We start from the raw sequence: 14,517 nt of genomic DNA on the forward strand, positions 1-14,517 counted from the left end.
CCTTTGTTTTTTCCCACCAGGGCCCTGAATGGGAAGGGTGAGAGAAGCTGCTGGCAGGGACAAGGGGGAAACATAGGTTTGCTTTTGACCCTACCTGAGGCAGACCCCTCTGGACATAATCTGGGCCTCCTTCCGGTCTCAAATCCTCTGCCTGGGGCTGATCAATGGGAGCTGGACTCTGCTCCCAGCCACCCCTCAGGACAGTTTGACCATTGGCCACAACTGGTGTCAACAGTACCCTCCCTCGACAGAGTGGCTGGCCTAGAGTGCTGTGGGCTGGGGGGGAGTAGGACGTGACTCTGGTGTCCAAGGACAGTGTGGGCAGAGCCTATGGGGGGAGGGCTTAGGGGATGGGAAGTTTCCAGCTCGAGTCTATTCCTGGTACCAGGAGCCCCCAGGCTTGCCCTGACTCACTAAGTCGTCTCCGTACAGGCTGCACAGGCCAGAGTTGGCCTGGACTTTGGACTCCTGAATCTGCTGGGCGGGGCAGTCACTGGCCACTGGGCAGATGGGCATCAGACCCTGTCACATGGAGGTGGTAAGGCTAGAATGGGCAAGCAGCAGGTCTGCTCAGAAGAGGGCTCCATGCCTGCCCCCTGCCCTTCATAAAGCTCTGGGAGAGAGGGCTGTTTGCTGAACCCAGACTCGCCAGGTGAGTCATGGGCCTCCTGGGGCAGAAGAGAGACAGGAGATTCGTCAGTGGGGGTACTGCTGAGTCACCATGAGCTGTAGCTGCCCCAAGTCCTGCTTGCTTCCAGCTGGGGCTGGCTGTGGTAGGTCTGGGAGGCCAGTGCAGCCAGGCCGTGAAGGGCAGTGCTGGGGTGGCTGGGGGCATTGGACTCTTGGAGACCTGAGAATCCTGGGAGCCACGAGGGAGGGTTATAGGGCCTCAAGGCTAGCAGGGTTTAGGGCTTTGAGTGTGTGGCGGGTGGGGCCACAGGCTGGGGCCCAGGAGTCCTGGGGGACTGATAGGGTCATGTGCATTGGGGCTACAAGGTGGCAAGGGCTGCAGGGTCTCAGGGACGCATGAACTCAGGCACCTGTGAAGAGAAGAAGGAACAGAGTCAGCATCCCTAAGCACCAACCTAATTGGGTTCAGGCTGAGAGACAGATGGAGATGGGCGTGGAAGCAATGTCCTGGCCGAGTGAGGGACTGGGGCGGAGTCAAAAGAGAGCAAGTGGGTGGGGCTTGTGGGCCAGGGGCAGGGCCTGTGGCCAGGGGTGGAGCCTGAGGAGCCAGGGTGAGACCCGGGAAGCAGAAGGGTCAGAAAGTACGGGGACCAGACGCCAGGCAGCGGAGTGGATCTGGAAAGCTGGGGAAGGGCCTGCAGATGGGGTGGGGAGATGGGGATGGGGCCCGGGGGGTGGGGGTGGGCACTGAGGTCAAGAGGCAAGACAGAGGAGCATCCCGGCCCGCGGGGGAGACACCTCAGAAGAGTCCGCAGTCTTTGAGGTTCTCCTTGATGATGATGTCGGTGACAGCGTCGAAGACAAACTTGACGTTCTGCGTGTCGGTGGCGCACGTCATGTGGGAATAGATCTCCTTCACGTCGCGTCGCATGTTGAGCTCGAGGAATTGCACCTTGATGTAGTTGCCGGCGTCCTCATACGTGTTGGGCCCTGACAGGGGAGGGTGGGGGGGCTCTCAGTCCCTGCCGCAAAGCCTCCTTCGGCGGCGGCTGGAGGAACGCAGGCCGAGAGAGTGGCTTTGGAGCGCCGCCCGATGGCAGGCCGAGGGTCTCACCGTTGTAGTCCGGAAAGCAGATGCTGAGGTGTGCCTTTTTGATCTTCTCCGAGAAGACGTCCTTCTTGTTGAGGAAAAGCACGATGGACGTGGTGGCAAAGTAGCGGTGGTTGCAGATACTGTTGAACAGGTGCAGGCTCTCGTGCATGCGGTTCTGAGGAGCGCAGAGGCTGTTGGGCACCGGGGGGACAGGGGTCGCCACCCCCCTCCACCTGGGTGCGACCAACTGGCCGACCCCAGCCTGCTCTCTCGGCTCCGGGTCCCCACTCAGACAGCTCCAAGACTGTCTCCTCCCCCCACTCACCCACCCTCCCTTCATCTCCTGATGAAGAAGCTGCCTCGTCTCCTCCAGAGAGCTCTAGGAGGAACGTCCTCTCTTGGTTGCTCGCTGAGCCTGCAGCGCCGTCTCCTGTCTCCCCTTTCCTCCTCCCTGCTCAATCGCTCAGGCCCAGCCGGACACTCACCACTTCGTCGTCCTCCACCAGCACCATGTCGTAGGCGCTCAGCGCGGCGATGAAGATGATGCAGGTCACCCCCTCGAAGCAGTGGATCCACTTTTTGCGCTCTGAGCGTTGCCCGCCCACATCGAACATCCTGCGGGCATGAGGACCGGAAACCCGTGCATCAAGTCCCCCTGAGACGCCCACAGGCATTCCCTGGATTCCTAATGCTGGCTGGGAGGCACCCAGGTGGGCCTGGCATCCAGAGGGGCCGGACTTCTCTGCCGGCAGGGTGTTGGAGAAGGGGCAGGGTCTCTAGAAGGGCTGGGACCTCTGCGACCAGGCAGGCCTCAGGCAGTGAACTTGGGGGCAGGCCTCCCCACGCCAGAGGAGGAGTCAGGGCGCAGTGCCCTACCGAAAGTTGAGGTCCTTGAAGGAGAACTGCGTCTCAATAATACCCGTGGTCTTGACACGGGAGCGCAGCACATCCTGTTCCGTGGGCACGTAGCCCGGGGTTACCAGGCGCTCCAGGTCTGAGAGGTAGCTGTGGGAGACATGGGGTGTGGGTAGGGTTGGGTAGATGCGTGTGCCAGGGCCCCGCCTGCCCCCCACCCCTGCGCCTGGCCTGTGCTCTCACTAGCCAGCGGAGTCATTGAGCTGGTACTCTGAGGCTCGCTCGAAACAGGCCTGGATACCGGAGTCCTTCCATAGCCGCTGGATGATGTCTGACATCTCCTTGGGCATCGTACCCTCCTCGATGGTGTCCGCCATGTGCATCAGCTTCCGGGCATCATCCTGAGGGCAGGGGAGTGGTTGGTGGTGACCAGGGGCTGGGGCCCTGCCTCACACCTCGAATCCCCAGAGCCCCTGTTCAGCTAGTCTCTTGGCACACCTGGCGTGCAGAGTCTCCGTACTGGATGTTGAGTGTGGTCATGGCACGCACGATGGCCAGGATGGACTGTAGTGTGTTGCCATAGATGATGGCAATGAACTCGAGACACTCTTCCAATGAGTACCCGTCCTGATGGATAATCCTGCAGCCATGGGAGCCGGGTCAGTGCCTCTTGAGTGGGTCAGGGGACAGACCTCCAGTGCACGCCCAACCCCAGGGCCTCAGGTAGGGCAGGGGCACCACCCACCCCCAGGGCCTCAGGTAGGGTAGGGGCACTCACTTCATCTGCTTGACAATGGTACTCTTCCCAGATTCACCAGCACCTGGAATGGAAACCTGGCCTCAGTGATGCACAGACCGCACCATCCCCTCTATCCCACCTGTTTCCTTACCACACTCCCAAAATAAGGTCCTGATGCCCCAGAAGCAAAACCTAAATGTCAGGAGTGACCGAAGGGGGCTGACGAGGCAAATGGACAACCTCAACTCTGTCCTGGAGCCTCCAATACCTTGGTATGCTGTCTTTTATCTTTCGGAGGCCAAAAATAAAGAAACCTGGAGCTCCACCTTTTGGACGATTCTGGTACTACAGGCATGGGATTATTTGAGCCAGGTCAACCCCTGCTTTTCCACCTGGGGTGGAAGGGAGTGTCCCCAAGAGGCTCAGAGGGAATTAGCACTTTTGCTGGGGGAGAGGACAGAGCTGACAGTCCTTCTGAGCCTGCTCTCGTGTGGGTGTCGGGCACAGTTAATGGGATTTCTGGCTTAGCCTGTCTTCCCTGGGGTACTCTGGTTTGGTCTCTCTACACACATTCACCTGAACCCTGGACAGCCTGGGTGAAGCCTGCAGTGCCTTTTCAAAACAGTTCCTTCCCTTGGTGGTGGTGGCAGGAGGAAGTACTGGATCAGTCCTATCTCCCCTCACTACCCATGGGACTGAGGACATGGCTTTATCTATTCCCCACTGGGCCTTAGTAGCCCTCTACACCTTTTAGTTGTCCTGCAGGTCTGCCAGCAATAAAGCTCTGGAAACTGAGGGCCACTGTGTGTGGACCTGGGAGGTCCTAGAAGCTACCTACTCTCTGGAGGACTGTGACCTTCTCCTTCCCAAGGGAGCAACCTTGTTGTGGTGCTCCGAACGAGGCCCCTGGTTTCTGGGCCTTGCCCAGCAGGCCCATCAAGCCAAAGGCTGGGGTTTGAGGGAACGTAGCCAGAGCAAAAGTGGGCCTTGAACACACGTCTCTAAAAAAAGTGTGATTGGCACACACATCTTGGGAGGGGAGGTTGCCTGAGGTTTGAGCCCTCTAGAAAGGGTTTCTGTGGGATACCTAGCCTTAGGGAGCCAAGAGTATCACCACCATCAGGCCTGGTCTTGTTTGGCCTGGGCTCCGCTCTGCTTGTTGCTAGGCTGTAGGCTCATTCTGTTTCCCAAATCACAGCTGCTTCACAGAAGGGCCACCTGCCTGCCCCCGGGCCTCTGACTGGCAGATGTGGCCCCTCCTCAGCCCACCTCCTTACCCAGAAGCAGCAGTTTCACGGTTCGAGCATCTTTCTCAGCATCTTCTTTCAGCTTCTTTTCCAGCTCCCTTGAGTGCTTCTCCTCAGCGCTGGCCCCAGCCCCCATGGTCCCGGCAGGAGGTGAAGGAGGAGGGCGGTGAGTTGGTTCTTCTGGATGAAGGGGGTCCCCAGAGCCAGGCTCAGGCCAGCCTCTGGCCTTCCCAGACACCCTTCTAACCCCAGAACTGGGAATCCAATGGCCGTCTACAGATCTGTGCAGGCCCTGGTGGGGCTGCTTAGTAGGATTTGGGGGTTGTTGGTATCCAGGAGCCAATCAGAGACAAGGACAGGTGAATCCAGCTCAGCCCCCAGCCCTCCTAATCAGGCTGGCATGGCCCCAATCCCTCAACTGCTGACTCTGCACCCCCCTCTCTGCCGCTCCCCAAACCCTCTGAGAGACACCCTGGAGGTAGTCCAGCCCCTGCTCCAAAGCAGGGGGACAAGTTCTGGGTGGCTCAGGCTCAGAAAGGGGAAGAGAGAGCCTCTATTCTGGGGGTGGGGGTAATGGGGGCGGGCCTGGAAGCAGGGAGGAGAAGAAGCCTGCAGGGAGCACCTGCCCACTGCCTAGTACTGGGCTCAGCACTGCTCCCTGCTGAGCTCACACCGGCCTGGCAGATGCGCACCACACCACTGCACCGACGAGGAAGTGGAGGCTCAGAGGATCCCGTGGCAGGAGGTGGTTGAGAAGGGCCGATGACTCCAGGCCAGGGTTCCAGGCTCAACAGGGAGTCAAGAAGAAAAGGTGGACATTGCATTTGCCCTGTACCAAGGGCTGGATCCAACCTGGGCGAGGCCTCTACCTGCCTCCATGATTCCAACACACTTGGGTGTGTGTGCATGTATCCTGTACTGGTGTCAAGCAAGGCAATGACGTATGTTTGTCTGTGTACACTTGCGTGTAAACATGTGCCTGTGCTTTCATGAGTACAAGTGCATGTCTATGCTCATTTGTTTGTGTACCATGTGTGTGTGTGCATGGATGCTTTTGTGCACTTCTCATGTGTGTGTTTATATGTGTACCTTGCTATGCTTATGTGGGTTAATGTTGCATGTGTGCGAATGTATAAGTGCATGCCCATGTGAAATGCATGTGTGTGGATTTGCCTGTGTGCACATACATTTATGCACGTGTCTGCCTGTATGTGTGCACATTTGCACGTGTGTGTACCCATAAACTTGAGGTCAGCAGTCTGACCTGTAGAGGTGGCCAGGCTCTTCCAGGGAATGTCTTGCAGGCCTGTTATCAGATGGGAACACTGAGTCCCAGAGCAGGTCTGGTGCTCCCAGGGGAGGAGCGGATGAGCCCCACTCCTCTTCTGTCCCCTATGGGTGCTCTGGGACCTGCTAGGGATATCTCCAGGGCATGCCTGCCTCAGCTTAGGGGTTAGATGTCTGTGTGGGGTTCAGATGGGACAGAGTGTGCTAAGTGGAAGTGGTTCAGCTGAGCATGTAGTGTTGAGTTGCAGCCTCTGGAGTTTTGCCACCTCCCATGAGAAGACTCAGATCCTGGGCTCTCAGCCCCCTCCTGGCTGAACTTCCCAGAAAACTTGCTGCCTTAGCACTCAACTCTTGCAGACACAAGGCTGCCAGGGCCCCATATTCTGAGCATTGAAGACTGTCCCTAGTGTTGGGCAAGCTGAACAGGCGCATGTAAATCAATGAAGTTAGAACACTCCCTCACACCACACACAAAAATAAACTCAGTGGCTTAAACACTTAAATGTAAGACAGGACACCATCAAACACCTGGAAGGGAATGTAGGCAAAACATTCTGACATAAATCGTACCAGTATTTTCTCAGGTCAGTCTCCCGAGGCAATAGAAATAAAAGCAAAAATGAACAAATGGGACCTAATCAAACTTAAAAGCTTTTGCACCTCAAAGGAAACCATAAACAAAATGAAAAGACAACCTAAGGAATGGGAGAAAATATTTGCAAATGATGACTGACAAGGTCTTAATTTCCAAAATATGCAAAAAAGCTGATGCAACTCAACAACAAAAAAACAAATAATCTAATCAAAACATGGGCAGAAGAACTAGACATTTCTCCAAAGAAGACATACAGATGGCCGACACGCATATGAATAAATGCTCAACATTGTTAATTATTACAGAAATGCAAATTAAAACTACAATGAGGTACCACTTCACACTAGTCAGAATGGCCATCATTAAGAAGTCTATAAATAATGAATGCTGGACAGAGTGTGGAGAAAAGGGAACCTTCCTACACTGTTGGGGGGCATGTAAGCTGGTACAGCCACTATGGAGAACAGTATGGAGGTTCCTCAAAAAACTAAAAACAGAGTTGCCATAAGATCCAGCAATCCCACTCCCAGGCATAGAAAACTGTAATTCAAAAAGATACATGCACCCATATATTCATAGCAGCACTATTCACAATGGCCAAGAAACAAACCTAAACATCCATCAACATATGAACGGATAAAGAAGATGTGGTACAAAAACACACTGGAATACTACTCAGCCACAAAAATAAATGAAATAATGCCATTTGCAGCAGCACAGATGGAACTAGAGATTATAACACTAAATGAAGCAAGTCAGAAAGAGAAAGGCAAATACCGTATGATACCACTTATATGTGGAATCTAAAATATGACACAAGTGAACTTTTACAAAACAGAAACAGACTCACAGACATAGAGAACAGACTGTGGTTGCTAAGGGGGAGTGGTGTGGGAGAGGGATGGAGTGGCAGTTTGGGATTAGCAGATGCAAACTATTATATATAGGATGCACAAACAGTAAGGTCCTACTGTGTAGCACAGGGAACTAAATTCAATACTTTTTGATAAACCGTAACAGCAAAGAATATTTTAAAAGGATGTATAAATATATGTATAACTGAAGCACTTTTCTGTACAGCAGAAATTAACACATTGTAAATCAACTATACTTGAACTAAACAGTTAACACATACACACCACACACACTGACCCTAAACACATGGGAAGTAGACACTGGTTCTGTGAGATGGGAGCTGGTGGCTTCAACAGCTGCCCTGGGTGAGGGGAGATCCGTTCAGGAGCAATAGATGATTTGTGCCACCTTCAACTTTTAGGTTCCTTTTGTCTTCTACCCTGCCACCATGCTGCAAGTGGGCCCTGGGAATCTCTGTAGTCCTGTACACACTGCCCAGGGGCCCAGGTGTATAAAACCAACAAAAATCTGCTTTCTATATATTGGGTTTGCTTCAAGTGGGACTATTCCACTGCCTCCTCATCCCCACCTGGCTCCCCTTGCCTGCCAGGTATGGCCCTGAACCCTGCTGGATCCCTCAGCCTCCCTAGCTATTGGCTTCCCTGCCAACACTCGGGAGAATCCACCTGCCAATGGAGGAGATATGGGTTCAATCCCTGGCTCAGGAAGATTCCCTGGAGAAGGAAATGGCAATCCACTTCAGTATTCTTGCCTGAAAAATCCCACAGAAAGAGGAGCCTGGCAGGCTACAGGCCATAGGGTTGCAAAGAGAGTCACACATGACTGAACATGCATGCACACCAAGGCTTGACTCATTAACTTTTGGCCCAGGGCCCCCAGCCGCACTTCCTCTCCAGCGGCTCCCCACTTATCCTGGTCTTCCCTGCCTCTGGACATTTGCTTGTGCTGGGCCCTCTGCTGAGAGCTGGCTGGAAGGAGACAGGGAAGAATGGGGATTTTGCTGATTCTCGGGCCAGGGGCACCTGTATTGTGAAGGCTGTGGCTTTGTCTTGCCAATTCTGAGTCCTGAGTTCCTGGCAAGACACAAAGCCAGGTGAGAAAGCAGCGTGAGCAAACAATCAAACGGCTGAATAAATGAATGAAAGCTGATCTTGCAAAGGAGACCATGGGGAACTGGTGGTCAAGCCACATTAGTGGGGGCAGGAGGACAGAATCTAGGTGTGGGCTGAACTCCCACCCTCCCTCCTGTGCCAAGGAGAACGCCAAAGTCCAGTCCCAGAGCCAGTGTTTATTAGCAAGATGGAACCCAAGGGCAGGTGCGGCCGGGCAGCAGAGGGCTGCCAGGAGCCCCCACCCACCTACCCAACTGCCCCCCAGAGCTATTTACACCCATCATCTGAAGTGGTGGGCAGAAGGGAGCCCTGGGGAGCCCCTGCAGGCCCCAGGCCTCCACCATGGCCCTCTCCCCCCTCAGTGCTACCTGAGCCTGGCCCCTCTGCTGTTCTCCCAGCCCCCGAGTCACAGTGGCACAGAAAAAGCGGAGAGGAGGTAGAGAGCCAGGCAGGGTGGGAAGGAGGGGCCGGAGGGGCTGCCCCACCCAGGCAGGGCTCCTCTTCTCCTATCCCCAATAAATAGAGAATAAATACCCAGGAAAGGGCTGGCCTTGACTGAGTGCCCCTCTCCCAGGCAGGCGCTGGCATCCTGTGCCACCCCCTTCTTCCCTTCTCTGAGTGCATCTGAGCCCCCGCCCCCCCACCCCCAGTCTCCAAAGCAGTCTTCGCCTCCACGTGCACGCCAACAGCACAGGCTGACGGAACACACTGGTAAAGGTGTGTGTACAGTCCGTGCCCCATCCAGGTAGAGCTTGCTCTCTCCCTGTGTCCTGCCGATCCCGCCGGTGGCTGTCGAGCAGGTAGACTCCCAGGTGAGCCTGGGGACTGTGTGGTCCTGGCCTGACCCGGCCAACTGGCTGGGCCTGGTTAGGTGGGCTCTGTTTTCTGCTGTCTCTGACCAGCTTGGGTCTAAGTTCTGGACGATGCTGCCATTGAGGCAGGTTATTTACAACCCACCAATAAATACTGTCTTTGCAGGGGCAGGGTGTATATAGAATATAGATATTTTATACATATATATATATATATATATATATATATCTTTTATATTAAAAGGAACAAGGGCTAGAGGCTGGCCCATTGCAGGGCTCAGACAGCAGGCCTCATGTGTCCGGCGGGTGGTGGCGGCGGTTCCGGGGTTTTTTCTGGTCCTGGGGTTTAGGAGGCCTGGGTGCCCCAGGGGCCTCCCTGGGACTCGGGGGCACGTGGCGCCAGTAGCCCTGGCAGTACTGGTGGATGAGGCCCACTTCTGGCTGGGCCAGCAGCTGGGCCAGCTCTTGGTAAGGGGGCGTGGGGGGGCCGGCGCCCGGGGGCGGTGGAATGCTCGCAGCTGGCGGTGGGAAGAGGGCCGCATGGACGGCGTCCCGGCCCAGGACGTGCAGCTGCACCCGTGTGATGACGTGCTTGAAGTTGTTCTCGGTGGCTGTACAGGAGTAGAGGCCGCGATCGCCAGGCTGCAGGGCGCGGAGCAGTAAGCCCTGTTCGGTGCGGAGGAAGCGGTCGTCTGCGCGGATCTGCGGGGGCAGGGGGTGGGACTCAGGGGCTGCAGGGCACCTTTGTGGCCACCCCATGGAGGGACACCCCTCTGGAATTTCCGTGGAGCAAGAAAAACCCACAGGAAGTGTCCATGTGACATCTGAATGAGACACACTGCCATTTCCGGAGGAAGGACCATAAGGGGAGTCTGGAGTACACATACAATTTCTGTTTAATGAGAATAAACAGATGTTGGGGCACCCTCGTAGAATTTCCGTTTAAGAAAGGATTGCCTAGAAGCTATTTCCATAATAGGAGGGCTACCCGATAGAATTTCCAGATGCTGGAACCCACCCACGTGACAGTTCCATACAGTGAGGTACACTGCCAATCTAGTACACATATGGAACTCTCACATAAAAAGGCATGCCTACAAATAGTTTCCATGTAATATGGAAACCCCACAGAGTTTCCATATAACTGGATTCACCCAAGTGATTTCCACACCGGGAAGGGTGCTTGGAAGGACTTTCTTAGAGTGAGGGCTGCCCCACTCCTAGTTCCTATACCACGCTTCACCCACGTGGAATTCCTACTGTATGAGGGATGCTACCATCCACGGCAGGGACCGTGGGGCACGGGAAGTCACCTCGCGGCGCCGGTCACTGGGATCTCGCTGGAACAGCCACTTCACGGTAGCCTGGGGCGAGCGGGGCTGGCACTCAAGGAAGGCTGCGCTCCCTGCCACGCCGTACTGCACGGACTCCACGGCGTTCTTATTGGCTGCAGGGCAATAGGGTGCCACGTGGAGCAGCACCGCCTCTGGGCAGACTGCGGGCTGGCAGGGGGCACATGCAGCCACACACCCCCACATGCACACAGGCAGGGCTGTGCCCTCAGGCCTCCACTCCTGGAGGGGGTGGCCAGGGACGTCCCTTCTCCAACCCCTCACCTCCACGGACCGTGGGAGGATCTGTGCAGTGGGGGCCCCGTGAGCGGCTCTGCGGGCCGCACGGCTCCGCGCTGAGGAGCGCCCAGCGGTAATGAGTCACAGCACACTCACCGTTGGAATTGAACCCACGGCACTGCCTGATGGGGTTCCCATGCCGGACGTCCTGCCGGCGGCTCCGCCTGGATGAAGATAGCTCCTAAAGAAGTATTCTCAAGAAAGCTTGTCCCCCCCTACTCCCCACCACCAGGTCTCTAGAACCCCAAAACTCCAGGCTAGAATGCCTCACCCACAGAGACCTGCAGGGCAATATCACATCCACCTCTAGACCCCCAGGACAGAGCCTCGGGTCTGGTGATCAGAATTCCCAAGTCTCAGGGCCCGCACCTCTTAGAAGACGCTGTGTAGCGGGAACAGGCTTGGCCATCCCAGGCACAGTAGGGGTCCCGGGCGAGACAGCAGTCGGCACAGGCGGCCCCATATGCCTGGCAGCGGTGCAGGCTCAGGTGTGTGACGCCGACAGCTGAGGCCACGTACAGTTGTTGCTGTGGGCAGGGGTAGGGGCTGGTCAGTCCCCCCCAGCAGCCAGCTTTCCTTAGGAGCCAGTTGAGCTGGGCTCCTCCCCTTCCTGTTTGGTACCTCAGTATCCCCTATCTCTCTTTACCACGGGCTTGACCCCAAGGGGAGGCGGGTTCCACTCCCACTCCCAGCCCACCTCGCCTAAACTCACCCTCTTGGAAGAGATGGTCATGGTCTTAACAGGTGCTGGGTCCTAGAAGAAAACAGGCATTAGCGTGCGACCCTGGGGACCCCTCTTCCTGTCCTGACCTGGAGGTCTGAGGTCAGGAGGTGGTACCAAGGAGGGCTGTGGTGAGCAGGACAGGCCCGGGTGGTGTCACACCCACCTTGAAGACCTCCACCTCCTCCAGCATGAGCTCCTCCATCTCCTGGTCGTCCTTAGGCAGCACGATGACTTTCTGCACTGTCCCGCGGTCTGGAACGGGCCGGGCAGGGCCTCAGCGGGGCTGAGGGTGCTGGGAAAGGGGCACCAGCCTCAGCCCCTTCCCCACCAGGGCCCAAACACCCCAAGGGCAGTGGAGTGGGCATGCTCTGTGCCAAGGTGGAAGAGCAGCCCCCAGATGAAGGGAAGAGGGCTAAGGGGGCTGGCCCTGCATAAGGAGGGAGCCACAGCTAGACTCTGCCCCTCTGACCCCAGACCCTCGTCCGGGAAGCTAAGAACAGCATGCTGAACGTGTTCCCCTCGGTTGAAGACTACTGGGACAGTGGTGAATGTGGTCTGCGTGTGCACACGAGAGCATGTGTGTACTTGGACCCGGGTGTCCTAGAAGTGCCTGCCTCTGTCTTCCCTCTTCCTGCCCAAACATGGGTCCCCAGGCACCCTGGGTCCCTATCCTCCCAGCCACCAGAGATGGGGATGGGAATGGGGTTTCCCCACCCCCATTCTCAGTTATCCTGGTAACAGAAGGCCCCACAGGATGAAGGTGGCGGGCTGACACGGACAACCTTGTAGCAACCCCCTGGGAGGTTAGGGCCCAGCCCTGCGGGTCAGCCCTCCACCCAGCGGGCCCAGCGTGGGAGGGGCCGGGAGCAGCAGTGGGTACCTGTGCCCAGGAAAAGCACCTCATAACGCCCGTCGGCTGCGTCCACCTGGTCCACGGCCACAGTGGTGAGACGGTAGGGGGCGCCCGTGCGGACCACCAGGGGCCGCCGCTGCAGCGGGTAGACGGCCTGGTACATGAGCGGGTGGCTGCGCATGAAGTTGATGACTTCATCAGGGTAGTCCTTGGTGGACTTCATGGACGGTGTGAAGGTTCCGCCAGGGCACTGCAGGCAGGTGATGAGCGTCAGGCCCAGCCCGCCCAGGGCCCACCGGGGCCCATTCGCTCCAGAAGAGGTCTCCCCTCTGTCTGTGCCCACCTGCTGTCTCCACCTGCTCCACTTCTCAGAGCCGCCCCCCACCTGGGCTTCTGCCCACCACCCAACCTCTCTGCAGGTCCTGCTCCAGCTGAGGTCCCCAGGTCTCACCCAGCCAGATCCCATGGCCATCTCCCCAGCTCACGTGCCGTGACTTTGTGGCAGCCATCTGGCAGAGCTGAGCATGGCCTTTCCAGGTCCTCATCCCCACCCACTTGTCTGCTTCTTCCGACTGCTCTTCCAGACCCCTCACTCCTTCCCCCGCTCCACCCCCTGCTCAGCGGGAGCTCCTGCCCCAGCCTAGCCATGTGATCGGATCATGATGTGTTCCTCCTTCCACTCCTGCGGTGGCCCCGGCACACCAAGATCAGGTGGGTCACCTCCCTGCAGGGGCTCCTGCCCACCCCACCCCCACCTCCAGCCTGCCTTGAAGACTTCCCCCACAACTTCCAGCTCCCAAACAACCCCCCTGCCCCCAGAGGGTGCAGCCTGCCACACCCAGCCACCATCTCTGTTTCAGGATCCTAGCTGGCTTCTTTCACAGCCTGACACTGTTTGTAAATGGTGGAGTTTTCTTTTTAACTTCAACTTTATAGCGGGTGAATGGGGAGTTTATACATGTGTGTGGTCCACCCTCCCCTCCCCGCCCGCCACTTGGCTATGAGTGTCACAGTGGTGGGGCCCACGTCTGCAAAGGGCCTGACCCAGCATAGGTCGTATAAAGAGAGGAAATGGAAAGGCAGGCTGAGTGGGGTCCTCACCGTGCCGGGCCGTGGGTAGGGCATCTTCCCTGAGAAAGGCATCCACTGGTAGTTGGGGCCCTCCTTGTGGGCGAAGGGCCCGTTGAAGACCATGCGGATGTCAGCCATGGAGTAGACACACACGGCAGAGCCTCGGAATACAGAGCTGCAGGCAGGGCAGGCTGCTGCCGCGGGTGGGGCAGACCCTGGGCCCAGGGCCCCTCCCCGGCCTGCCTTCACCCACAGCTCCCCACCAGGATGGGGTCCTCCACAAGTCATAGCCCCTCAAACTGCCACCCCCCACTACTGCTGGCCCTGGCCCCAGCCTCACCCCGAGGAGGTGAAGACAGCGTAGATGACTGGGTTCCTCACATCCTGGGTCTGCTGGACAAACACATCCTCTGGGGACAGAAAGAGAGGGGGCTGGGAGCATACCCCAGCCAGGAGCCCCAGGGCCCTGCCCACTTCAGGGAGGGGGCACACCAAGTTTTCCCAACCACCCGTCTGGCCGCCCTCCCCCGCGGTGGCCACCGGGTGCTCACGGAGCTCGTCGAAGTGGGTCTCGATGCCATCCTCGCCCGGCACAGAGCAGACCAGCCTTGCCTTCAGGAACGTGCTCCACTTGTTTACCAGGCAGCAGTGGCCGCCGTCATCATTCTGGGGGGGCAGGTGCCGGGTCAGATCAGCTCGCTCAGCCCCAAGACCCCGCCAAAGCTGGGCTGACAAGAGCCAGGACTGGGCTTGGGGAGGGGGCGGCAAAGGTGCCTCGTACCAGGCAGATCCGCCCGATGCGGGCGTACACGGCAGGGCTCTGCGGCGCCTCTGTGGACCGCTCGCGGAAGAAGAAGTAGAGCTTGTCGTCATTGCGCTCGGCGCTGTCGGGGATGAGCTCAGCGTGGATGAATGAAGGGTCTGCAGGCAGGCAGGGGTCAGCAGGCCAGGCCCTCCTCAGACAAGGCTTCTTGCCCAGGTCAAGTGCAGGA

The 14,517-nt window shown here is 57.4% G+C and overlaps 2 protein-coding genes and 1 long non-coding RNA gene across 5 annotated transcripts in view; 1 reads left to right on the forward strand and 2 right to left on the reverse strand.

Moving 5' to 3' along the window:
* Nucleotides 1-359: 359 nt before the first annotated feature.
* On the forward strand, nucleotides 360-3,642 carry LOC110152290 (uncharacterized). The gene is made up of 3 exons (XR_002318330.2): nucleotides 360-652; nucleotides 2,191-3,301; nucleotides 3,388-3,642. It is a non-coding gene; the product is annotated as an uncharacterized lncRNA (long non-coding RNA).
* On the reverse strand, nucleotides 1,426-5,518 carry GNAT1 (G protein subunit alpha transducin 1). Its single transcript, XM_020915938.2, has 8 exons — nucleotides 4,595-5,518; nucleotides 3,357-3,399; nucleotides 3,077-3,218; nucleotides 2,822-2,979; nucleotides 2,600-2,728; nucleotides 2,209-2,338; nucleotides 1,745-1,898; nucleotides 1,426-1,620 (listed from the first exon to the last, which is right to left on the reverse strand). Exons 1-8 carry the CDS (start codon nucleotides 4,698-4,700, stop codon nucleotides 1,430-1,432), a joined length of 1,053 nt encoding a protein of 350 aa, XP_020771597.1. The 5' UTR covers nucleotides 4,701-5,518; the 3' UTR covers nucleotides 1,426-1,429.
* A 3,072-nt stretch (nucleotides 5,519-8,590) lies between these two features.
* The window catches only part of SEMA3F (semaphorin 3F), a 28,667-nt gene continuing 22,740 nt past the window's right edge, over nucleotides 8,591-14,517 (reverse strand). For all 3 annotated transcript variants that reach the window (XM_020916007.2, XM_070456048.1, XM_070456047.1), the window contains 11 exons: nucleotides 14,307-14,446; nucleotides 14,077-14,191; nucleotides 13,866-13,935; nucleotides 13,556-13,700; nucleotides 12,482-12,704; nucleotides 11,765-11,853; nucleotides 11,590-11,631; nucleotides 11,247-11,404; nucleotides 10,974-11,041; nucleotides 10,560-10,693; nucleotides 8,591-9,948 (listed from right to left, as the gene is read on the reverse strand). In XM_020916007.2, coding sequence (XP_020771666.1) covers nucleotides 9,538-9,948; nucleotides 10,560-10,693; nucleotides 10,974-11,041; nucleotides 11,247-11,404; nucleotides 11,590-11,631; nucleotides 11,765-11,853; nucleotides 12,482-12,704; nucleotides 13,556-13,700; nucleotides 13,866-13,935; nucleotides 14,077-14,191; nucleotides 14,307-14,446 — 1,595 coding nt within the window. In that variant the 3' untranslated portion in view covers nucleotides 8,591-9,537. The remainder of the gene's footprint in view (nucleotides 9,949-10,559; nucleotides 10,694-10,973; nucleotides 11,042-11,246; nucleotides 11,405-11,589; nucleotides 11,632-11,764; nucleotides 11,854-12,481; nucleotides 12,705-13,555; nucleotides 13,701-13,865; nucleotides 13,936-14,076; nucleotides 14,192-14,306; nucleotides 14,447-14,517) is intronic.

The sequence above is a fragment of the Odocoileus virginianus genome, chromosome 26, assembly GCF_023699985.2.
Source record: "Odocoileus virginianus isolate 20LAN1187 ecotype Illinois chromosome 26, Ovbor_1.2, whole genome shotgun sequence".
NCBI classification, from domain to species: Eukaryota; Metazoa; Chordata; class Mammalia; order Artiodactyla; family Cervidae; genus Odocoileus; species Odocoileus virginianus.